Here is a 24,573-nt window from a genome sequence, read left to right as displayed (position 1 = left end):
TAAAACTTAAACTTCTAAGGGTATGATACAAACAGGTAATTTTATAGCTCTGAAGTAAATGTTTATGATTTATGAAATCCCCCCTCTTACTCCAAGTGCTAGATATAATTGTCTCAGTAAACAAGTTGTAGATATTGCCAAGCGAAGCCGTGCTTGCATTTTCTAAGTGGAACACATTATAATTACAAATGGCCAACTGGGCGCTCAGTTGGCCACCGACTCACTCCACTGGCCATGGATTGTCGTTGGCCCAAGTCAGTTGACTTCGAGAGCTGCGCCAGCGCAGAACGTTGACCAAAAGTGTCGGGAATTTCAATGAGCTAATAAATTGAGTTGCGAAAGTGAGTTTGGTAGAAAGTGTGGGAATATGTGGATACCTGCGGCGGTTTTGGTGAGTCAAGTTGGCAGGGTATGCTTGCGCACTTCCCTAACGTCCTTGTGTTGTAGCTACTGGTGGGATTAGCGCGTTCCGAATCCCCGCCTGATGCCACATTGGAAAGGTTTCTGAATGAAACCAGTCAGCAACTGGCTGTTATCTACGATCAGGCGGTATTGGCACAGTTGTTGAATGAGCTGCGCGGGCCGAATGATTTGGTGGCTCTCCTGGAGATCGAGGTCACCGATGACAAGCTTATGAAGTATGTGAGGACCCTAACGACTCGCAAGGCCAAGTTCAAGCGATTGGGATTGGGTGACGCCCGCCAGCGGAGGCTTCTCGACAAAATCCCCCAATTGGGCTATGAGGCTCTGAGTGGCAGAGATTTGAAGCTGGTCTACGCATTGGCCTCCAGCATGAGCGATAATTACCACAATGTCAAGCTGTGTGCCTACAAGCAGCCGGGCAATTGCACTCTAAGACTCATACCCGAGGTTCAATCCATAGTTCAAGGAAGCCGAGATCTAGAGGAGATCGAATATTACTGGTTCGAGTGGCGAAGTCGCACGGGCCTGGCCACCAGATCTCAGTTCGTTGACTTTATGGATCTGTACAAAAAGACCGCCCAGCTGAATGGGTATCCTCGTGCCGAGGACTATTGGTTTCGATCCCTGGAATTGGCTGGCCGGGAGGCCATGACACTGCTGGATAGGATAATGCATGGCTTGAGACCTCTGTTTCTCCAATTCCACGCCCATGTCAGGGGATCGCTGCGGAAGATGCATGGGGAGCACTTGGTGCCCAGGAACAGACCGTATCCCCAGCATTTGGCGGAGGTCTTCATTGGAAATGCATTCAGGCGGGTTCAGGCCGAATGGTATGTGGATCTGCCATCGCCGGAGATTGGGCTGGCCAATATTACCCAGGAGCTGCACCGTCGAGGACTGAGCACCACTCAAAGGGTTTTCTGGAATGTGGCCGAGTACTTCAGAGCTCTGGGCTTTCCTCAGTTGGAGAAGTAGGTTATTCAATCAGATGCATCATTGTCTTAATACTTTTCATCGTTTTAGCTCGCTTTGGACATATGCCCAGAAAGTATCCTCCGATGATGATGACCGCTGCTGGCACAAAGCCTGGCGATACTATGCCCTGCCAAGGACGAACTTCACCTACTGTCCTCTGAACGACGAGGAGCGTTTCTTCAATATGTTTGAGGCTCAGTCGGACTTGCAATACTATCGAGCTGCCGCGGTTCAACCAACTTTGCTCCAGGAGGAGCCCTTTCCCAATTTCAGTGATGCCATCGGGAAGTGCTTCTCCATGGCAGCCAGTTCACCGCGATTCCTTAGAAAACTGGGCATTCTGAGGGAAAACAAGTGGAAGGAGCTGCCCGCCCGTTTGAATCGCCTGTATATTCAGGGCTTGAGAGTCGTGTTCCTGCTACCCGTCTTCTATGTTCTAGATCGTTACAGAGTGGAAGTCCTCGCAGGACACATTAAGGCGGATGATAACGAGGCCTATTGGAGGTTTACAGAACATTATACCGGAGCTGCTGCTCCAACAAAGAGAACCAATGAACAGTTTGATGTGCCGGCCAAACTTCTTATGGAGGTCGATGACCAGTACGCCAGGTAAGAACATAAAACTGGGTACAGTAAAAATATCACTTTTAAATTATTATGATTTTCAGCAACTTTCTGAGCATTGTCCTGCAGTTCCAACTGCTGAAACACTTCTGCACCAAAACTGGCCAGTTTGAAATGGGTAATCCCAGGAAACCCCTCGACTTGTGCGATTTATCCGATCAGCGAGGTATTGGAGAGGTTTTGAAACAGGCCATGTCCCTGGGATCTTCGGTTCACTATAGGGAGGTGCTAAAGGTTCTTCTTGGAGAGCCAGAGATCAGCGTAGATGGACTGCTTGCCTACTTTCAACCTCTTCATGACTGGCTGCAGCACCAGAATCAAGAAAACAACCTGGAAGTGGGCTGGACATAAATTTGAGCACTTAAGTAGTTTTGGTACATGTTTAAACACATATTGTAAATGATTTAATTGACTGCGAGTTCAAAATGCAGCTTACTACAATAACTAACAAGTGTCGAGTTTCTCTAATGATTAAAGGTCCTTGAAGTCCAGGTAAATACCACCCTTCAAGGTGGCCATGAAGAAGGTATCATCTATCTGGTTGTCCGAGCGGGTTTTGGGATTAACCTTGATTTCAAAGTTTCTCAAAATTTCCACGAGAGCGGCTTTCAGCTGGGTCAGTGCAAATCGCATACCTGAATGGAGAAATCGATTTTGTACAAGATTTTTAGACATATTTTTATGCCACCAACCTGGACAGTGACGAGGTCCGTCGCCAAAGGCTAGATATACACCCCTGTCTCTATAACTTTTCATGCCACCTCCATTGCTTTCGAGGAAGCGTTCCGGCTTAAACGTCATGGGATCCTCATAATACTGCGGATCGTGGTGCACAGCTTTTACGGGTATGACGACCACATCTCCGGGTTGCAAATGCACAGTGCCTCCGTTCTTGTTCTCAAACTCAAAGGGTTCGGTGACCAGTTTGCGAGCTGCTACTTGCGGCGAAAACAAACGCAAAGTTTCTGAAACATAAAATAATAACGCAGTTAGATAAACTGATAGCAAGGACTCTATAAAGGTTTCCACACCATATATGAAGGCGTCCAGATACGGAAGTTCGGACATTTGATCGAAGGTCAGATCCGCATGGCCGATTTCCTTGCGGACCTTTTGCTGCTCCTCGGGATAACGTCCCAGCATCAGCATAATGTGCGCCAGAACCAGAGCCGTAGTCTCGAATCCGTCCAGAATGAAGGTCATCGTATTAACCAGAATGTGATCCGTGTGCAGGCCCTTCTTCTCCTGCAACTGCAGCATGTAGTTGAGGAAATCGTCGCGCTGTTGGTCTGGCTTCTCCTGTCTCAAAGTAATGCACTGCCTAATGATGTCGAGGAAAAACGCTTCGGTTTCCTTGTTGAAGAACGGTACGCTGTAGAACTGGCGCACCTTCTGCCACAGGTTGGTGACCACGCTGTAGAAGATGAACTCAAAGGAGGTATTGAACACACGCTTTATCATTTTCAACAGCGGCGTGGTCTTGTCCGAGAAACTCTGGGCCGAGACACCCAGACCGCAATCGGTGACCACTTCGGTGGTGTAGCAGAGGGACAGATCCATGGCATCTAAGCCCTGCGAGGTGGCCATACTCTGCTGTCGCCTGATGTATTCCACAAACCTCTTGCACACGCTCTGTGACACTGGGTATACGGCTTTGACCTTTGGTAATGAAAATGATGAGATACAATTCTGATTTGATAGATGGTTAATATTCAATTCCTACTCGATTAGGCGACAGTGCTGGCATGATCTCCGACCTTCGTTCCTTCCATTCATCGCCTGTTAGCACAAACGGATTGTTGCCCAGGATCACGTCCGTCTTCTTGCTCACCTATGTATGTATGAACATTGAAATTCAGTCATTCAGGCATTCCACTATTAAGCATTCACTTACGAAATTCCGCCACTCATTGTTATGAAAGCTACGAAAGTCGGTGGCATAGATCTTGTGTATATATTCCGGACACATGACCAGCAACTGGGGAACTCGGGTGCTGAAAACGCCAACCATGTTCTCCGTGTCTTTATATTTTCTGCAAAAGCCAAAAACAAGATATTTCTGATTTAAACCACCTAAAACCATTAATCACTTTATGCGTTATCAGGCACACCGAATTGGGTGGTTCAATATGTTTTATAACTCAACTAGAGTTGTTCACATACTCATAGATATCATCAATATCGTAGGCGATATTCCTCTTCCTGGTGAAAATGCTCGGAAAACTACCCACAAATGGCCACGTGGGAGCTGTTCGGATGCCACGCTTCTTCCAATAGCTGAAGTTCCATGTTAGGAAAACATAGATTAAAACCAAGAAGGTTAGCACGGCAACAAGAAATGTGGTTAATGGGCACATTGCGCAAGGTAGTTAAAACTAAGGAAAATTTTAAGGCAGCGATCATATTTATACCCAAGAACTAGGGAATACCAATCTAATCGTCTTCACAAATCTTTGTTTATAGATTTAAAATAATTTTGTTTCGTCTTGTCTGCGAATCATGGTCGTCTCGTCAGCTATGAAGAATCAAAACTAAGTAGGAAAATAATTACTGATAAGCGTGAAATTAAACTATTTCAAACGCACAGGGCCATGTTAATAGAGCTGTCGAAATATTGCCCAACATATAAAAAAGACAATATATTTTTATTTGTTTGATTTTTTTTTTAATAATCATAATGCATATAAAGGTACAGTTGTTCACAAGAAAGGAAATCTTAAAATGCTACATAAATTATATTAACTTGTCAACGGCTAATAATTTCATAACCAGAGAAAAGCAGCAAAGTACACAGATTTAACATTTAATTCAAACTTAATTTTATACATAGTAAATCGTTCATAGGCCTACTAAATAAATGTATGTATTTTTTCAATAATTGCTCAAGCGTTAAATAATAAAAAATAGTTGTAATAAACAAGTTGGATAAGTATAAGGCAAATATAATTAGGTTTATCAAAAAATATTAACAACATAATAGGTATTTTTACTGGATGGACTTACGTCACTTGTCAATATGCAAATTGCAAATTGCATTTTACGTTTACGTTTTTTTTTTTTGCAAAGAATTAATCTCTTCTTTCATGTATTTCTTTTTATTTTTTTGTATACGCATTTTACATTTTTTCTTTATACAGAAAATTTGTAGGTTGGTTTAGCACCGGCATAGGACACTTGCTTCGTTTTGTTCAATGCTCGTGGCACGCACGTTTTCCATTTTTATTATCGAGAGTCGTGGCTTCGATGGTCAAAGTCTATTGGTAATTTGGAAATGAGTAAGAGGAATGCTTTGAAATGTCTAGCCCCCCAATGTCCGGATGGGGTTTAAGGATTGGATGCGAACACAGTGTCCTGTGGCTGGCGCACTGGCTGTTATCTCATCTATCCCTTGGCCGTGGGAGAGATCTTGGCCTTGGGCAGAAGGATCCTTTGACAGGGGGGCTTCTTAGGAGCCGGAGTCCAAATGGCGGCCTGTGCCTCCTGTTGACAGCATCGCCCTGAGTTTGGGAGAAGGACGCGCTGCAAGCTGGGGACATGGGTCACCAAGCAGATCTTCAGGCCATTGGTCTATGTGGGTCATGATTTGTCTTGGGATTCGTTTGCTTGTCTAGACCATCGCCAGCAGCGGGAACTTGAGATTGTGTCCTGCAAAAATGTTCCACGAAATTCGCAGGATACTGATCGCAATTTCGTGCTGCCCAGGATCTCTCTCTAAATGGGAAAACGTGCGTTGATGAGTTAAATGTTCGTGTGCGTATTTTGATTTCGTTTTAGCTTAGATATTTTTGTATATACAAAATGTTTTGGGTTCTCTATAGTTTTCTTGGGATCATATACGTGGGTATATATGAATATATAAATTGTTTGCTGTGCAAATATATATGTATAATGTATATATCGTTTTACAAAAGGGTTTTCGTTACTTGTCGTTAGTTTGAATAGTTAGTTCAAGCATTTTATTTTTTTTGTTTTTTTTTTTTTCAATTCTTTCACGTGTTTCATATGTTCGGCTTGTCGAGTCTGTTCTGTTCAGTAGGTTATATACAAATTGTTTGATTTATTAATGCCTCTAGCTATCGAATGACTATAAAATTACATACAATTACAAAATGTGATAAACTACACAAATGTACAACTCTTCGATTTCATTATTCAACATTTTTTTTGTTCAAATTTTTCTTACTTGAAATTTAGCTTACAAAAGGCATCTTCAAATCTGGGCTCTGGGGTTTTTGCTTAGTACCTATGTTGGGTTTAGGGTTTTCTTGTTTGTTTCATTGCACTAATCCAATTGCAACTCGACAGCCTTACGTGGGTGGCGGTCCGTGGGGATACGACAACATGGGCTCCAGGCTGCGGGCGAAGGTGTTGGAGAACATACAGGTGTAGTCCTCACCGTGGGGCACCAGGGTGGCCACACCTAGCAGCAGCAGCATGAGCGCCTGAATGGGCAGCGAGGCACGTGCAACGCGGCCTAGGAATCGTGCACCGCGTGCCAGAACCGTGGTATTGATGACATCGCCATCGACAGCATCGCCGCCATCGGTGTTGCTATAGATTCGGGATATAAGTCCATTAGCTAATGTTAAATATGATTGAAAAGGCTATGCAAATCATGCAACTAATGGGTTACAAACTACATGCTCTTTTCAGTTTCAACTATAAAGTGCACAAGTTGTTTAAACAAAAAGAAAAAAGGTTTCAAGACTACGATGCATGTGAGAATCAAAAACTTAAAATCAATTTCTATAGATATTTACTTTGCATTTTCTGTGTTGGGTGCGGCGGCCTGCATAGAAGAGGTTGATAATGTAGTATTATCCAAAAGCTATATTTGCCATACAGAAAAAGAAAGAAAGAAACACAAATAAATTATAAATAATACAAATCATAAGTTTCGTTTGTTTTCATATTTTCTCGTTTGACTGCCAATTGGTTTCACTTACTTCTGGTGCGCTCACAAATCAACAAATCAAAAATGTAATTATTTTTTTTTCAATATTTTTTTTTTTTTTTGGTTTGGGACAAATCATGTTTTTCAGAACAGGAAACCAAGGACATGGACTCACCTCACTGGACAACATGTGCAGTGGCACGCCGAGGTTGTCGCCCTCGTAACCGAGAACGGCGCCCAGTTTGACGATATAGATGCCGGATAGACGACGCAGGGATTGGAGGCGCAGCCGGAGATCGGTCAATCTGGAAAGGGTTCTGGAGCATTTAAAACATTTGCATGGGCCCTTGGCGGTGTATGTTTGGATGGAGGGTTAGAATGGGCGGACGAAAGAATTTTGAGTACCAAAAATACAACACAAAATATAATATAACAATATACGCAACAAAAACGGCAACACAAAATTTTTGTAGAGGCAAAAAGAAATGATCGATCGATACAGTTGAATAGTAAGAGCTAAAATACATTCTACTAGTTCAAATGGTATATATAAGGTTTAGTCGTTGAAGTTTCCAAAAGGCTTAGTTATCCTTGCGGATATTTTTTTAGTATAATTTTGGGAGCATGTGAATTGAAATTTTTGAAGGGAAAGCTACAGAAAGGATTTTGGTGGATAGTGCACAGTGGGCAGGATATTTGGATAGTTGAAAGGGCAAGCCGAAATACTTGATAGTGGGATAATAGAAATAAGAAATATCACTTGGGTAAATTAAATGAAAACTAATACTGATTGGATTCTACAAGGAGTAGATAGAAAGGGCACATATCAAAAAAGCACAAATTATCTACTGTTTTCCAATGTTCATGGCAAAAAACTAATCAAATGAACTAAGGATACCAACTAAAAACATATAATGTATATAGGATTTAATGGTTTTCCGCCCAACTAACGCTGATACCCTTCCAGGCCCTAAGCTCAAGCGGCACCCACGAATTATTTCGTTCCGCCCTCGGAACTGGCGCACTGGACACCTTACCTCTCGTAGGTGTGTTGGGACTGCTCCTCGGAGCCCTCGACGGAGCGGAGCAGCTGATCGGCGGCATCCTGCAGGCTGACCACCCGAGGTTCGCATCTTTCCAGCTCGGCTCGCAGATCCTTGAACTTCTTGAACTTGCCCTCCAGCACGGAGCGCTCCTCGGTGAGATCGACGGGCTCGGAGGCCTTGATGTTCTGCTCCGTGCGCTGCAGCCACTCCACCAGCTCATCGATGGTCTGATGGAACTCGCTGTTGCCCATCAGGGCGGTCTGCAGCAGACCCTGCCATTTGGTAGCATTGATGCACACATTGTTCCAGCGCTCATTGTCCGCCTCCAGACGCGATCGCAGTTGCCTCGCCTTTTCGGTATCCAAAGTGTGCGTGGCCAGATGGTCACCGACCACATTCAGCGACGATATGATGGACTTGTGACTCTCCAGATCCAGCAGGAACTCGCGATGGTCCTGCGTGACGTCCTCGAGCAGCTCGATATTCGAGGGCGGGGCTGACTGGGCCTTCTGGGTGCTCTCGGCGAACTGCAGCCACTGCTCGAGGCGCCACAGATCGTTGTCGATCTGCTGCCAGTTTCGCTGTGTGCAGAGCGGACACGTTAGCCGGCCGACCTCGCTAAAATGGGCCATAGAAATAAAAAATAAAAATAAAAGTGCAGAAATTAGTAATTGAATAATCCCAAGAGATAGCGATAAAGATGGTTATCGATTGAATGTTAGCTTAAGCTCGCCTTGCCAAAGTCCATTGATATTGGCTTTAAGGTTGACTTAGGCAGTTGGGGTGCTCACTGCCCACGACCTCTTGCTGTTCGCCACCTTGGAGACTGGCGGCCATTTGCAGTCCGCTGCCAGCTTTTGTCTAGTGGACAACCACATAGAACATAGAACATAGATCACAGGATCAGGTGGGTGGTTCAAACAGCAGGAGGTCGGCGGAACTGGCCACCGACAGGTAGATACACTTACTGGATGCAGTTGTACTTGTAGGACGCAGGTAGGTGGCACCTGGTGTCGTCATGAATGCGCAGGTTCGAGTTAAGCATGGGTATGTTTTTATATTTGAGTGTGATTATGCGTGTGCGTGTTTTGACATAAGGAGAAAAGTAGGCAACAGCAAGATGGAAAGCAATAAAACAATTGGTTAGTCAAGAACAGACCCAAATCACCAGCAGAAAATGGCATTCGGCGAACCGAATGTGTTTCAGTACTTGCCAAACCGAAAAGGGAAATCCCTATTGGTATATTTAAAAATTAGATGTGGACGAACACAAGTCATCTGTTATAATATGATACACTATTCAGGATGCCGTTCGTCCCTATTGCATAGTTGTTTTCGGAGTATTTGAGACACAATTGGGAAGGGCTATTCTCAAATATGCCACTTTGACTCCGACTTAAAAGGATTTCCCGGCTTGGCAAGACCTATGAAAAGTGTCCCAACAAATATGTGGATAATTAGCATAGAATCCTACCTTGCATTTTGATCGTGCTGCTGTCGCGCCTTCCACTGCGATTGCAGTGTATCGAAGCGCAACGTGAGCTCTGCCACGGTGTCCACCTCGGCAGCCTGGTCATCCGCCTTGCACTCGGTGAGCAGCAGATGGCTGAGATGCTTCACCAGCTCGGTGGATGACTGCGCGTTGCCCAGCAGCTTGGCTATCTTCTGGGGTCCCGGCTTGCGGGTCTTGTCCACCACCGTGCGCTGCAGCTCGTCCAGATTGCTCTGGCACTCCGTGATCGCCGTCTGCAGTTCCATGATGTACGCATCCTTGGCCGTGATGGAGGTTTCCCTCTGCATCTGCTGCGCCTGCCGAAGTTTCCGCTGGGACAGGGTGTTTACCTGGACGGCGGCATTGGCTGCTTCATTGACCGGCAGCGCGGCGGCTGCCTGTGCTGCTCTGGTCAGCCACGTGGTCTTGAGGGTCACAATGCGGGTGTGGACCGTTTGCCAGAGGGTGGTGTAGGCGGACACAAGTTCCAGCAATTGCTTCAGTTGGGGCTGCTGCTTGGTCCTGGTCTTGGCCTCCTGGGCCAGGCTATCCGCCTGCTGGACATGCTGTTGGGCGTCCTGCAGCTTCTTTTCCAGGCTCTCCAATCGTTGGAGCACCGCTTTGGGCTGCGCCTTGGAGGTCTGCTGATCCTCCACGCTTGGCAGTTGTTCCAAAGCCTTTTGTATGGCATTCAGAGAGTTGGTGGCCTCCAGTTGGGCATTGTTGAACTCGCGCATAAGCTTGGCATCCTTGTCGATGGCATCCAATAGGGCATGACAGCGTGGTGTCAACTGGCGCCACATGCTCACCATTACCTTGGTGGGCAGCGTCAGTTTCTGGATGTTCTCCGGCTCGACGCCGGCGCTCATGGTTAGCTTGGCATAGATCTGCTCCAGCTGGCGAAGATTCACCGACTGGCTTTCCAGCTCCTCCAGCTTAGCTCTCAGTTCCTTCTGGCGCTCCTCCAGCTTTTGCTTGCTGTTGGACTTCTGATCTCGTTCAAAGCCGGCAATTTGGCTTTCTTGTTTTCCCAGCCAGTTCTTGTGCTCGGCCGTGAGTTTGATCAGCTGCTGGAGAAGATTCCAAATGGTCAGGATGCGAGCCTTGCGCTCCGCCGACTGGCTGCACACGTTCTTCCAGCGCTGCTCCAGATTCTGAGCTGATGCCGCTAATCCGGAAGTGTTCACCTGCGTGCGCCAGCTGTCCGCATCGTTGAGGAGCATCTCTACGAGATTTAGGACCTCGCCCACATTGCTGCTGTGATGCTCAATGGAGCGTTGGATTTGCTCATGCTCCTTTAGCTTGGCCTCGATCACATTCGGTGTGTAGCTCTCGAAATTCAAGGGTTTGTCCAGTTGGGATTCCACCTCGAAAAGCCAGGCGCGGATCAGGGCGATGCGCTCCTCCAACCGGAGAAGTGTCATCTTGAGCTCCCCTATCTTGGTGGCCTTCTGCTTGGCCAAATACTTGAGACGCTGCCAGCGATCGATGAGGGAGTCGCTCTGCTGTTGCACCTGGGACCGCACTTCCGGCTCGGAGTAGAGGGTGAGCAGTTCCCTGCTGGTGGATAGAAGCCACTCCCGTTCCTTGTCCCGCAGTTGCAGCTCGGAATTAACTTGCTGCTCCAGCTGCTTGGCTGCCTGTTCGGGATTGGTCATGGCCGTGACATCCGCATCCTTTTCCACACGCTGTTCCAAACGTTGCAGCCACTGGGAGATGCGATCGTATCTGATTTGATAGTTGGACAGTAGGGAAAGCCGCTCCTCAATGGAGTTGATCAGGTTGGCCAGCTGGTAGTCCAGATCGGCGAGCTGCTGCCAGAGCAGCCAGTTCCTTTGGCGAATGGTCTTCATGTCGTGCGGACTGATGCACTCCTTGAGCTCCTCCTGGGTCACAGTCAGACTCTCCAGAGCGGAGACTTGGGCACCAAGTTGTACCCTCTGCGCACGTAGGGATCCCAAAAGTTGCTCAATCGCCGCTGGTTGAGTGGGCAGGGACTCGCTATTGGCATCCAAAAGCCTTTGAGCTGCACCGAATTCCTGTTGCAATTGGTTTACTCGCTGCTCGTAGCTTTCCGATAGCTGGGTGACGCGCTGCAGGAATCCCTGCCAGGTCTTAAGGGCCGCACGCAGATTGCTGATCCGCTGGCCAATGCTGGCCTGCTCCATTCGCATGGCGGTGGCCAGCGCGTCGTCACAGTGCCTGGCCAGCTCCTGCTGCTGCTCCTGCAAAGCCTTGCTCTGCTGTTCTCCCTGCTCCAGCTGCTGGATCATCGCATCCAAGCGGTGCTTCAGGTGGGGCACTCGCTTCAGGTGAATGTAGCGCAGTTGGAGGGCATGGCGCTCCGCTTCCCTCTGACGCAGCCAGTCCAAAAGGGCAGCCAGCTGCTGGCGGTAGGCATTCCAGCCACTCACACGCCTCTCCAGCTCACCATTTCGCTGCATGATCCGCGAGAGCGTTTCATTGTGCAGGTTGGTCAGTGCCTTGTACTGCTCCGATAGCTCCGATTCCAGTGGGGTTTCGGAAAGCACACTCTGCTGCGAGATGAGCAAGTTCTGGTGGATGGCGCACAGCTGCTGCTGCTCTCGCAGGCTGCTGTAATCCTCGGGAATGGAGCAGGACAGGAAGGACTGGACGTGCTGCAGGTACTGCCGCCACAATCGCAGCGCCTCCGAGCTATTTTGGCTGCGGGCGAGTCGCGTGGACAGGCGATGGTACTCCTGGAAGGTGTCCTGGAAGATCTTCTGCCACAGGGCAAGCACCTCCAGGATGCCATCGTCATCGCTGCCAGTCGCCGATGGTGCTACTTCGCTGCTGTTCTGATGGCGCTCCTTCAGCTGACGCAGCTGCTCTTCCGTTCGTGCCAAAGTCTGGAGATGGGCTCGCAACGCGGCCAGCTGCTCCTCGCTCTCCTTGGGATTTTGCGGCACCTCTCGGGAAATGTCCTGCAAGGAAGCAAAGCAAAATATTATTCTTTATTCATACGCAGTGGTCAGCTATTAATATGCTTCTTGCATCGCTAATTGGCCTGACCCTAATATGGCTGCTCGGATGGCTCCGGTTACCATTCGTCGGTCTGTCCACTGCATGGCTTCCACGACAATGGCAATCGGTGTGGCACATTGCAACTCTTTCCGCCAACTGGCAATGACCTCATGCCAACGACACGCGCTCCCAGTGGCCAACTTCAATTGTCTGAGGCGTCGATGAGGGGGGTGCCAAAGTGGGCGGTGGAGTTGGGTTTGGAAGTGGAAGAGGGCGGGGGTGGGGGAAATCCAAACTGGTTGGCATGTGCCATGCAAATGAGCCCACTGTGGTGCAAGGTGGTTTGGAAAGTTGCATCCAAGAATGCCCAATTTGATACGGTAATTTGTTAGGCACTTATATGCATTCTATCTATGAAATCGATCGTTTATACCTTCTTGAATGAATCGTTAAAGTGTACGATCGTTAATCAGCCATTTATATTCATGGTTCATTTGATTTAGACGCGAAAGCACTTCATACCTCTTGAAGAATGCACTTATCAAAGAATTAATTTGTTTGTTATTTCCTAAAGTGCTCAGATTCCGTTCTTCGGGGAAGTTAGTAGTAGAACAAAGTAGTTTCTAACCACGAGACCAAAACAGACATAGTCGACAGTTAGTTTCCTAGCGCCAAGGACCAAAACAAAGGACATATATCCATATGGCCATCAATTATTTACCATCCTTCCCACAGGACAAGTGTCATTTACGATTTTATATGTTTTTCACAGGGGGAAAGCGTACTCTTCAAAATTATATTCACGCCTCTTATCAATCAATAATGATGGGGAGGAGCACTGGGACCACGGTGAGTGGGCTGCCAACCAGGGTACACAAAAACTTTTTCAACTTTTAACCCACTTAAAATAGCATGTCCTTCGTATTGGATTAACAACCACCAGCTACCAACACAAAAAAAAAAAAAATAAAAACACTTGCCGGCTAATCGGTATGCGTTAGTGTGGGAATTTTCACACGCCAAACTCAAACTGACATACAAACATATGCTAAATATCCAACTATTCGACGCCACAATCGATAGCTGGTCAGGATGGTTGGGTTTAATTCAGGGGGTTCCATATATGTACATACGTCCTACATCCGTGTGCTATCATAATTTCATTAATATCCACCGCTCATCACTCACCTGCTGCACATTGTTGAAGTAGGCCTTGGCCAGAGTCACCTCCTTGTCGAGCTCCTTGCGCTCCTTGTCCTGCGTCTCGGCCACGTTGGCCAGCGTGGTGATGGCATCCTTGCACTCGGCCAACCGCTGGCCCAGTGCATCCAGTTCACCTTGCATGAGGGCCGAGGCATCCAGGCCCACATCGGCGGCGATCTTGGCCACAATGTCGCGCAGCTCCAAGATTCTGTCATTCTGGGTCGTCAGGTTGTCTTGGCATACCTGTGCGAGTTCAGAGAGAGAGAGATGGAGAGCAAATCAGCTAATGAAGATCAGGGTCCAGATAATCACAGCCACTCAATTAACACGTGTTTGTTCTGCCAAACAAGTTATTAGTTCAAATGCCAAATATATAAATACCCTCTAAATAGCAGTCATTCATCATCCATTTCCTTTGCCATTTGCCTAACTATCTCTAATATTGTTCTCGCCACCGAAAAGTTCTTTCTGAATGAAACATATCCCAATTATATCGGATGCCTGGCGAAATGTCACTGGTTTATATTTAACTCGACGACGACGGAAAGTATTTAGCTCAAGCCGACTGGGCTGGCGTTCCATTTCGTGCCGTAGACCCTTATCAATTGTGATGTCGAGTGCACTTCCCTGCTAGGCAATGGTAATTAGGGCTGCGAGTGCCCGGCGCACTTTCGATTTCAATTTGGGGGGAAAACGGGTCACCACTTGTCGCACTCCCTAAGTTCTCTAATTCTCTAATTCTCTAGTTCAGTAATGCTCTTTGTAATGTGCGCCCTATGATATCATCTGGCAAGTATTTGGCGATGCTTTATCATGCTGCTACATGAGCAAACAAGCGCTTAGAGCAGCGGCATTGAAAATACCAACATAGATTAAGTACCTATCTATCTATCTATCTATCTTTCCGCATTTATCTTCTTTCGGAGCTCAAGGCATTTGCGGACCTGTTCCCGCCGTTTTTCTACCGCTCCCATACTGCTGCTGTGGATGATAAAGCTAAAGCTGCTATGTATACAAAAATACTATGTATAATAATAATACGAAAATATAGCCCAACCGCAGCGGGTTGATAAACTCGCCTCCTGTGTGAAATGACAGTTGGCTGTCTGTCCGAAAATATAATTACACCATCGAGTAGGGCCTATAGTATAATGACCCTAATGATCAATAAACACAAAACGGCGACCCGAGTATGCGTTAATTTTTTAAGTAAATGCCGAAAAAGAAATCGTACGTCGATATGTCGGTTTTATTTACCCAAAAGCATAATTTATGACACAAACACAGCGGACCAAGTTAGCTCATATATGCACATACACGGCGGAACTATTACGAACCCATTACATTGACGCGCCCAAAAAAATTGATAGGGCGAGCACTACGGAGAAAATCAATGTAATTACTAGCTGGAACAGCTGCGTCTCCAGTGGCCAATTAAGGAGCCGCATTTGTGTCCTAGTTTGCCGCCAAAAAAAGTGTACACAGTCCACCTGAGGTGGCTTCATCAGTGGGAAAAAGTACACTCAGTTTTAAATCACCCTCTTATCTAAATAAATTAATTTCTCAAAAAATCTTAAAAACATCATAACGGAAATGTGTCATCAGAATTATGAATAATACACTTGAACAAACTAAAACTTGTTAAATTAGAGTAATTGACTTTAAACAACAACCAATCGATATATCCTTGTGTTTAGAATGTACACATATTAACCGATTTTCTGTCCCAATTGTTTGTTCAATTATTGTATTTTCCGATTTCGATTTTACCTATGTGACTATGTGACAAACAGGTCGTTGGCATCACTAACGCCCACACGCGATGCACATCACTCATACGACCCGTTTGCCGGACGGGTCACGGCATTTGTGGGCACTCACCTTGGCGTGCTGCAGGGCATCCAGGGGCTGCTCCAGGGACTTGACCGTATCCATCTGCTGGTCAATGGAGTTCTTGACGGCCGCTGAGGCGTTGCGGTACTTGTCCCACAGTTCGACGGCTCGTTGGTAGCGGGTTCGCAGCTGCTGCAGATTCTCACTGGTGTCATGCCAGGCGACTACCGCCTCCTGGACAGCGGACTCGATCTGCTCGACAATCTGGACATCGCAGCTCTCGATCAGCGGCTTGGCCGCACCCTTCAGCTCATCGATCAGTTGCTCGCGGTTTTGCAGATCGCCAGCCAGTCCCTGCGATGGATTAATTGGCCCGGATAAAGATGGATTAGTCTGGAATGTATGTGGTTTTCCGGTTTTCCGACCGCGACGAGAGATACGCGCTCGGTTCGAAGTTAACGTCAACTGGGGCCACGATAAACTGGCTACGTAAAGAGTCCCACAAGCGGCGGGAGCTTACGAAAAAGCTTTGTGAAAGTTTGGCGACGGAAAGCTCTTCAAATCTACATTCAACCCGAAATAAGTTACATTACGTGTAAAACTTTGCTCGATGTCGAAATTTCCATTATTAAATTATATATTTACGTTTTATTTTAAAATGATGTTCTATGAGCAAGAAATTATGTTCTCGTGTTTCTGACTCGAATGTCGGAAAATAAATGCGGCGCGTCGCTAAAATGTTGTGAATATTGTAGCTAATTTTCCCCTGGGCAAAACTAAGCTGATAAGCAGTTCGCGAAAATTCCGCTCGGCAGGTAGCGAGATTTTGGATCAGGCAGAAAGATACGAACTTATCTGAGATACAAATCGATCCCTATGCGCGCACGTAAACAAAGTCATAAACTTGTGGGCTGAAAACTTACCTCCAAACGTTCCGTGGCTTTGCGCAGGCGCTCGTAGTCGACTTGACCGTGCACCCGGATGAGTTCCATCATGAAATCGGTTTCCTGGACGGATCCGTGGACCAGCTCCAGCTGACGTTCGTAGCGCAGCCAGACGGCCAGTCGGCTTCGCAGGATGGCCATAATGTTGGTGCACTTGCTCTCGAGGAAGGCGTGGTCGTCCTGCAGTTGGGAGATGTCCCTCTCCAATTTGACTGGGGAAACGGACATCTTGAGGCGCATGGGCAGGGTGTGGAGCATCTGGCGGATTCGCATAATCTCCTGCCAGCTGATGACCAGCTCCTCGCCGGCGGCCTGGCAATCGGCGACGGCCTTTTCGAGGACATCTGCTCCTTGGCGCTCGGCGGCTTCACATTCATCCAGTATGACCGAGATCTTGGCCTGGTGTTTGCGTTGATTGCTAATACCCTCCTGGATGGCCTGCAGTTGGTCACGCAGCACAGATGCACCCTCCAGCTCCTCGGCAATCTGGGTGCTTATCTTGTGAGAGAGCGCGAATAGCTCACCCACTTTTTCCGGCTCAATGGCGGGCTCCTGAAGTCCAATCCTGCCCAGCTCGTTGCCAATGAATCCGACGCGAGTGCGTAGTACTTGGACTCGTTCGATGTACAGGCAGAGCTCCTCCTCGTTCTTGATGACACCCTTCATGCTGGTCATGGTCAGGTAGATCTCCTGCAGCTCTCGCTCCACCATCTTGAGTTTCTCGTCCGCGGGCACATCCTCCGACGACAGGCACTCTACAATGTTGTGCTGAATGAGCTCGATGGCCTGGGCCACGGCCTGCCAGCGATCCTCCAGTTGGGCATGGAACTGCCGCTGAAGCATCTCGTCGGCCAATGGAATGACCTGCAGGGATTTCTCAAAGCTCAGACCCGTATCGGTTCGCACATTATTGTGGAGCTCGAAGCGGGCCTTGATCTCCCAGAATTGACGCATGTGCTCGATGGGCTGGTGTGTGGGCTGCGAGGGTATCTGAATGTTCCTCAGTTCCTGCTCTGCTTCGCGTACAAAGGCCTCCAGTTTATCCGTTTGCTGTTCGTACTGCACCCAGATTTCCTTGAAGACCAGAAGGCGGTGAAGGTAGAGAGCAACCTCCTCGCGCAGTTTGAGCAGCACTATCAATGCCTCATTGGTTTCCTCTACGAGATTGGGAGCCTGCACCAAATGCTGCAACTTGTTGGCAATTCCCGAAAGCTGTGTCATCTTCACGTAGTGATGTGAGATATCATTGCTCAGGGATTGGTACAGGGTGGTATATTGATCGTAGTCGGCGGAAGTTACGGCAGATAAGTCGGGAACTCGTTGCTGTGCCACCTGGAGCCATTGGAGCTCATCTCGCATGCCCTTCTCCAGCACAGTCCACCGGGAGGCAGCCTGCACCAGTTTGGAGGACCTTTCGGATGCCTTGTCCAGCAGACTGGTAGCCCTGTTGTAGAGCTCCTTGTGCAATTCCGAGTGCTTCTCGCGGGTCTCACTATCGATGTTCTCCTCCAGGGACTCCAACATGGCACGACAGTGGCTGAGATTTACGAAGAACTTCCGCTGTTTCTGCACCTCGTTGTTTAGCTGCTCGAGGGAACTGGAAACAATTGGACTCTCCACCAGCTTGTCGGCAAGAACCGTGATTTTGGTGAACTCTTTGAGGGTCTGCTCGTACTCCTCCGCCAGGGATTGAAGTTGAAGGACACGCTCACGCTCTGCCTGAATGTTGTTGGCAATATTCTTGCTGGTCTCGAAGGCATTGTGCACATCCTGCGGCATCTTCTTGCCTGGGAAATCGCGCTGGAAAGCTCGAGCATTTTGACAGAGCTGCGCAAGTTGCTGCTGTGCCGCCTCGTGCTGCTGCTCCAACTCGTCCAGCTGGGCCAGTTTGGCGGACAAGGGATACTCCTGATTGATCAAAAGATCGTAGCTCTGCTGCAGCTCGGCCAAGACGGCGGACACGCTGTACAGAAGTACCTCGAAGCTGTGCCACTTGTCCAGATCATTGCTGTCCTGCACCTGGTTCTGTTGTGTCACCTGCTCCACTGCATCCACATGCTCCTTTAGGCTATCCACGCACTGCAGCAACTCTGGTTCCGGTTCAGCCTTGGACAATTGTCGCTCCAGCTGGCCGACATTTTGCTTGATCGTGCTAAGCTCGTCGTTGAGTTGGTTATAGTTGTCCAGCTTCTCTTCGGAGGGTCCCTCATTGGAGTTCTGCCTGATGAGGTAGACGCGATACTCGATGGTTTCCAACCAAGTTGATACCTTCTCGATGACCGTGATGACAGTGGTTTGAATCACAGTCTTGTCACCATTTTTAATGGCAACATCGAGATCCTGGAGACCTTCGTTGACCTCCAAGATGCGTTGCTCAGTGGGCAGTTCCTTAATCTGTTCCGATAAGGTGGCCAAGTGGAGCACATTGCTCAGGGGAGTGGCTTGTTGGGGCGTCGCCTGCTTGAGCTGCTTGATGCGATCGCCAATGGCCTCCTTGGTGGAAATCAGGATTGGCTGCTGGTTGGTCAGTTGCTGTTGTCCTGGATAGTGCTGCAAACTCTCGCTCATAATCAGAGCCTGGGAGAGTTCAATGGGTGTCTTATCCACACTGGTGGTGGCACTGAACCAAATGTTTTGGGGCTCGCCACTCAGATTGTCTGGTCCCGGGGTGATGGGCACCACCAGCTCCTCCGTGGGTGAGCCCACCTCTTCGATGGTCACCGCTGAGGATGTGGGTCCTGCTCCGGATCGTTTGCTCTGCTGGGACGCAATCAAGACCTTGTTCTGCTCAGTAATATGCACTGGCAGATCGGGATACTCATCGTATACAGTGGTCTTGGTGATTTGAAGTTGCACTCGTTGAGCTTTGGGCGTTTCCACTTCTTCGGATTCGATGGCAGTCTCCACCACGGGTGTTACATGAGGCACATCTTCAATCTGCTGGTTAGTGGATACCACAATACCTGACTCTGTTAGCAACTCAGGTGCGATTTCAACGGTCACACTGATCTGTGGCTCCTCTGGCAGCTGCTGCTCCACTTCAGGCACATTCTTCTGCTTCTTTTTCTTGTCCTTCTTGGATTTCTTGTCCTGCTTGGGCAGCTGCATGGTCTGCGTGTATTCATAGACCGTCGGCTCAGCCACGGATGTATCAGAATCGGCGGGAATGGCCACCGTAGTCTTGACCTCCAGTTCATAGGGTTCCGAAACGGATATCGATGTGGCTGTCAGTGAGGTATCATCCAAAGATACGGGCTGCTCATCTCCACGAGGCGTGGTTTGCATCTCACCATCAGCGACCTGCACAAGTTCCAGGGTTGAGGTCTCTTCATGGACAGTTTCCGGTCTTATGTCTTCAGTTGGTTCCCTTGGCTCCGGAGTGGCTGTCTGCACATGGGTCTCCGTGGTTGTGGTGGTCTCAGTCACGGTAGACTGTTCGCTTGTACGAACTGGCAGATCGGTAGTCATATCCTTAACCAAGTCCTGCACCAGAGATTCCACCACGTCACTGCTGCCTGCCTCTGGTGCGCGAGGAGAATCCTTTGGAGTGGTCTGCAGTTCCTTCTCGATGGTGGTGGTTACTGTTGTTTGGCTGGAAATCTCTACAGTTTCAGCTGGCTGGCCACTCACATCGGTTTGAATCTCAGTGGTGGATATTTCCACAGCCACAGGCTGCTCCTCATTTCTGGGAGTGGTTTGTGCTTCAGTCTCCGTTATCTCCACGATCAGTGTTTGCGATTCATTCTCCTGGTTATCGGGCTGCACCTCCAGACTCGTCTGCACTGCAGTCTCATCCAGGGTGGGTTGATGCTGTGGCGAAGTCTGCACGGACTTTATATCCTGTTCGACTTCCGATTTTTCAGTGGGCGAGGGAACTCGTGGTGTTGTCTGTTGTTCCTCATCCTCGACCAAAGCCAACTCAACCACTTCAGTGGGAATGACCAGCTCAACCATTGGCGCTCGTGGCGACTCCGATGGTGAAGAAACAACGGCATCCTCCACAATCTTCACCTTCGTGTCCGTCTCAATGCTGGACAAATCGCTATCGGGGCTAATCTCAACTATGGACTCATGGCGAACGGTATCGCGTGGAGAATCCTCCGGAGAAACGGGCACATCAGAGCTCACCTCAGGCTCCTGAACGGCAACGGCTTCCGGCTCAGTCTCTTGTTCTTGCTCGAGCTCCTCCTCGTGCTTTGTATCTCTTCTCTTCTTTTTCTTTCGACGCCGCTTGGCGTCGGCGACGGGAGCAGCAGCGGTCTCAATGATGGTCATGCTAACCTTGCCGGTGGTTGGAGATGCGGTATCCTCTTCCTTGCCCAGGACAACCTTCAGCACGCCAGCGCCATTGTCCTCCAGAGAGGGTGCTGTAATTTGGAAGGTTTTCTGTGGTGCCGCTGAAGCTGCGGCCTCTCCAGAGATGAAGAGTTGAGTGGCGGCACGCAAGTCGATTTGACCAGGTGTTGGTTGTGTACCCACAACGAGTTCTTCTGGCTTTTGGTCAGTCTGCTCAACAATGTCAATGGCCACTTCCTTCAGCTCGGAATCTTCTGGTTCAGGCTCTGCGGGCAGTGATTTCACTTCCTCCACTGTAACTGGTGTTTCTTGATTCTCTTCAGTCTTGATGGTTGAAATTTCAACAGTCCTCTCTTCAAGAACAATTTCTTTGGGCTGAACAATTTCCTTTACATCTTCAACAACCGATGCTTCGGTGGGAGTTGAAGACTGCTCCTGAAGAGCTGCGGCCAAAGTCTGTTCGGCTACAAGGAAACTGTTAATGTCAGTCTTGATTTTGGATGCAGGAGGCTGTTGTTCATCTGCTGGCAAATTGTGGGCAAGAGTTTCCTCCGGTATTTCTGTCGAGCTTGTGATGGTGGTTGTAGTCTTGGTAATGGTAATACTTCCAGTGGTAATGGCTTCTGGCTTGGTTTCAGCAACAGCTTGCGGTTCAGTCTCTTGGGGCTTAACTAGATCAGATTTTGTGCTCTCTTCATGGGGGGATTGTGGCTCGAATTCATAGTGCTCCAGGGTCAATGAGTTTCCGGTCTCTGGGCTTGTCGGCCAAATTTCCTCTACTGGCATGGAGGCTTCAGTCTCTACTGTGGTCGCTGGTGCTGCCAATTCTTCGATGTGCTGGGAGAAGTCAATGTTGGTGGGTTTTAGGTGATGTTCCAGTGGCCAAATCTCGTTGATATCTTCAACCACTGCTTCGACTTCTACAGTCGGCGAGGCGTCGTTGGGCTCGACTACATCCGCTGTTGGAACATGAACGGGACTGGTAGTGGCAACTACTACGGGTTGTTCAACATCTACTTGAGGTGCTGGCAACTCTACTGGTGCTTCTTTGGTCGTTTCTGTTGTTGGTTGTGTCTGTTGTTCTGGCTGTTCTTGTTCTTGTGTGGTTGCGGTTGTAGTTCTTGTGGTGGTTGTGACTTGGGTAGACTCAATATCAAATACCTCTTGCTGCGGCTCTGCCGTCGTCTGCTTTTGCAGATCCGTGGCAACTTCTTCGATTAGAACTCCGGGCTCCTGCATCATTCGCTGGAACTCCTCCTCACTCACCACCTTTCCGTCAACGGTTCGCACAATATTTACATTGATGTGCGGTGCTGTCTCCTCCTCTGTGATCTCCACTTCCTCTGGCTCCTCGACCACTTCCTCAGTGATGTGCTCCTTGCCGTCGATGATCACCACCCGCTTGATTATCTTGCGCGTCTTACGGATCACCTTACGGGTCACCTGCTGGACTACTGCTCGGATGGTGCCTTGGGTCTGCACATCTCCTGGCTGCATGGAAATCAGTTGCGCCTGGGAGCCTGGGGCAATCACTTCTTCGTATGTCTCAATAGTGGGCTCGGTTTCGAATTCTTGTAGGATCACGCCCTCGGGCTGCGATGAATCCACAACAGCACCACGTGTTTGCTGTGTGATTACTGTGTGGACACTGCCCTCCTCCGGATCAGCTTTGGTGTCCGTGGTGTGCACATTCTCCAAATTAATCTGACCTGTGGAGTGAACCTCAATGTTGCCATCCGAATCGCTAATTGTCTCGATTGAGCTAATCTGCTGCTGCTGTACAACTTGCTGGCGGGTTCGGGTTACTTTCTTGAGCACTATGTGTTTGGTGCCATCGGGTCCCACAATCACTTCGGTGGTCGTCTCATCCGGCTCCACGAAAGTGGTTTCGAATGCTTGAGGCACATTTTTAAGGATCAACTCGGTGGCGCGGTCGACATCGCCCTTAGGGCGTTGATGATAACGAGCCTCAATCTGGACATCTTCGGGCTCATCGGGCACATCCTTGTTGCGAGTCGTGTCGATCTGGATCGTTTCCTGGCCATGCTGCACCGTTTGCGTTACCATAATGTTCTCGGTGGGCGAACGCTCCTTCTGGGTTTGCAGAGCCACCTCTGCGGTCTCTACAGCTGGCTCCTTGAAGCTGGTCTGCGCCTCCACAGTCGTGGTGGTCACCACCTGAACCGGGGGTTGCTGCAGGCTGAGCGATGTCTGTGTCTCCACATACACTCCAGTCGGTTTGATCTCCTCTTCGGGCATGGAGCTCGAGTCGATGGTGTTCTCGTTGGACTCGATGGATTCATGCGCCTCTGGACCCGCTGGGACTTCTGTTGGTGGCTTGATGAGTGAATCAGCCAGCACACGCTGGCGTTGCGCCTCCTCGCTCTTCGCCTTTCGCAAGTCCACGATGCGCTTTTCAATGGTAAAGATGCGCTTGGTGGCCACTGTGACCTGTTCCCGCAGTATGGTAATGATACTCTGCAGCTGCTCCATCAGCGTGTCCGCCAGGGGTGCAACATCGGGATGGGATTGCAGCTGACGCGTCTGTTCCACCAAATCCTCCATGGACTGCTGGCGATCCTTGAGGGTGCGCAGCAACTGCTGGCTTCTCTCCACCTGCGACTTGAGCACCTGCTCATCCGTACTGCTGTCCGAGGTGGGCTCAAAGGAAGCCAGTTCGGCGGAAACCTCGATGATCCATTGCTCCAGCTCCAGCAGATGTTGCTGGTACTCGTCGATCTCCTGCTGGCGCTTCTTCTGACCATGCATAGCATTCTGCATACGGATTAAAGAATTATGAGTACGGGCAACCATGGACGTAGATCACAAACACTTACCGCTATCATGGTGATGCCTTGCTGAGTGCGGCGTAGTAGTAGGTCAATACGGTCCACGGTGTCGTTCAGCAAACGTTCGGTGGCCGGATCTGTGGGCAATGTCTTTGCCTGGTTCTTTAACTCGATGGCGTCCCTTTCGTGTACTTCGAGATTGCTCTGGATTAGCTGCACACATCGGGCGTGTAAAATATGGGTTTCAGAAATATGTTCTTTCCAAAAATGTATATAAATCTACGTAACAATACAATTGGATTTTGGGCCTACAAAATTGTAATATTTAGACAGCCAAAGGTAGGACCACTACAACTGGACAAAACTAACAACTGAAGGGTATTCGGTTGGTACAAAAAAAAAACAGCCTGACAAAAAATGTACGATTCTTTATGGAGTGATGCGATTGAGTTATTAAAGTTCTCTGACACACGCCAGCATCCAATAATCGTTTACAAAAGTTATGTACAAGGTGTGAGTAGATATTTTAATTCAAATTAATCTAGCTACGTTGTAGTACATGCCGAATCAAGCATCAAAAAGGTGGTGTTATTTCGGCCTTAGACTAATAACAATTATTACCTTCAATCCGTGTAGCATGCCATCCAAGCTGCTCTGGTTCATGTTGGCGATGCCATCCTCGACGCTCGAAAGCGATTGGAGCAGTTCGTCGAGCTCTTGCGTAATTAGATCCTATAGTTTTTGTGAGTGATTTTGTTGTGGTTGGGGAGACGGTGTAGAAAGGGTGTTAATATTAATAACGATTGCAATTTTCGGAGGATTATTGTTGGAGAACGCAATAGATGTAAATATTTGTGGCCGGCTTCTATACACATACAGCATATGTACATGAAGTAGAATAATTATATTTAGGTATTTATAAAACTCAAATGGATGCAATGCACAGCCATACAACAAGATGTATTCTTTTTTCTTAAGGGAATGCGAGTAAATGCTTTTAAAAATAACACTAGCTCTAAGACTTAACTTCGTTTAAAGTAACGTAACACATGCATTTGGCATTAATAAT

General features: G+C 48.4%; 3 protein-coding genes across 27 annotated transcripts in view; 1 reads left to right on the top strand and 2 right to left on the bottom strand.

Annotated features, from left to right (window-relative positions):
- Positions 1–40: 40 nt before the first annotated feature.
- Positions 41–2,373, top strand: LOC6527572 (angiotensin-converting enzyme). Its single transcript, XM_002088626.4, has 4 exons — positions 41–391; positions 448–1,394; positions 1,447–2,007; positions 2,067–2,373. Exons 1-4 carry the CDS (start codon positions 368–370, stop codon positions 2,371–2,373), a joined length of 1,839 nt encoding a protein of 612 aa, XP_002088662.1. The 5' UTR covers positions 41–367.
- Positions 2,374–2,388: 15 nt separating this feature from the next.
- On the bottom strand, positions 2,389–4,527 carry LOC6527573 (probable cytochrome P450 28d2). The gene is made up of 6 exons (XM_002088627.3): positions 4,186–4,527; positions 3,917–4,055; positions 3,746–3,853; positions 3,054–3,681; positions 2,715–2,987; positions 2,389–2,657 (listed from the first exon to the last, which is right to left on the bottom strand). Exons 1-6 carry the CDS (start codon positions 4,377–4,379, stop codon positions 2,494–2,496), a joined length of 1,506 nt encoding a protein of 501 aa, XP_002088663.1. The 5' UTR covers positions 4,380–4,527; the 3' UTR covers positions 2,389–2,493.
- A 137-nt stretch (positions 4,528–4,664) lies between these two features.
- LOC6527578 (nesprin-1) overlaps positions 4,665–24,573 on the bottom strand; it is a 103,898-nt gene continuing 83,989 nt past the window's right edge. For 15 of the 25 annotated variants that reach the window (XM_043206885.1, XM_039370781.2, XM_015197606.3 and 12 more), the window contains 11 exons: positions 24,126–24,236; positions 23,553–23,717; positions 16,399–23,490; positions 15,524–15,829; positions 13,628–13,885; positions 9,437–12,399; positions 8,931–8,969; positions 7,954–8,580; positions 7,092–7,233; positions 6,783–6,850; positions 4,665–6,573 (listed from right to left, as the gene is read on the bottom strand). In XM_043206885.1, the coding sequence (XP_043062820.1) occupies positions 6,330–6,573; positions 6,783–6,850; positions 7,092–7,233; positions 7,954–8,580; positions 8,931–8,969; positions 9,437–12,399; positions 13,628–13,885; positions 15,524–15,829; positions 16,399–23,490; positions 23,553–23,717; positions 24,126–24,236 (12,015 nt within the window). In that variant the 3' untranslated portion in view covers positions 4,665–6,329. The remainder of the gene's footprint in view (positions 6,574–6,782; positions 6,851–7,091; positions 7,234–7,953; positions 8,581–8,930; positions 8,970–9,436; positions 12,400–13,627; positions 13,886–15,523; positions 15,830–16,398; positions 23,491–23,552; positions 23,718–24,125; positions 24,237–24,573) is intronic. The other 10 variants (XM_043206886.1, XM_039370792.2, XM_039370787.2 and 7 more) reach the window with 6 other exon arrangements.

This window comes from Drosophila yakuba, chromosome 2L (genome assembly GCF_016746365.2).
Source record: "Drosophila yakuba strain Tai18E2 chromosome 2L, Prin_Dyak_Tai18E2_2.1, whole genome shotgun sequence".
Taxonomy (NCBI): domain Eukaryota; kingdom Metazoa; phylum Arthropoda; class Insecta; order Diptera; family Drosophilidae; genus Drosophila; species Drosophila yakuba.
Note: the sequence above shows the minus strand (reverse complement) of the source record. Positions and strands in the feature narration are given on the sequence as shown.

Bases quoted from the DNA above. Each gene is read 5' to 3' on its own strand.
- LOC6527573 (XM_002088627.3), bottom strand. From the start codon at position 4,379: ATGTGCCCATTAACCACATTTCTTGTTGCCGTGCTAACCTTCTTGGTT. The intron at 3,682-3,745 runs GTAGGAATTGAA...TCATTACCAAAG, and splicing joins CAGCACTGTCGCCTAATCGA to GTCAAAGCCGTATACCCAGT. The intron at 2,658-2,714 runs GTTGGTGGCATA...TTCTCCATTCAG, and splicing joins CGGACCTCGTCACTGTCCAG to GTATGCGATTTGCACTGACC.
- LOC6527572 (XM_002088626.4), top strand. From the start codon at position 368: ATGTGGATACCTGCGGCGGTTTTG. The intron at 392-447 runs GTGAGTCAAGTT...CTTGTGTTGTAG, and splicing joins GGATACCTGCGGCGGTTTTG to CTACTGGTGGGATTAGCGCG. The intron at 1,395-1,446 runs GTAGGTTATTCA...TCATCGTTTTAG, and splicing joins GGCTTTCCTCAGTTGGAGAA to CTCGCTTTGGACATATGCCC.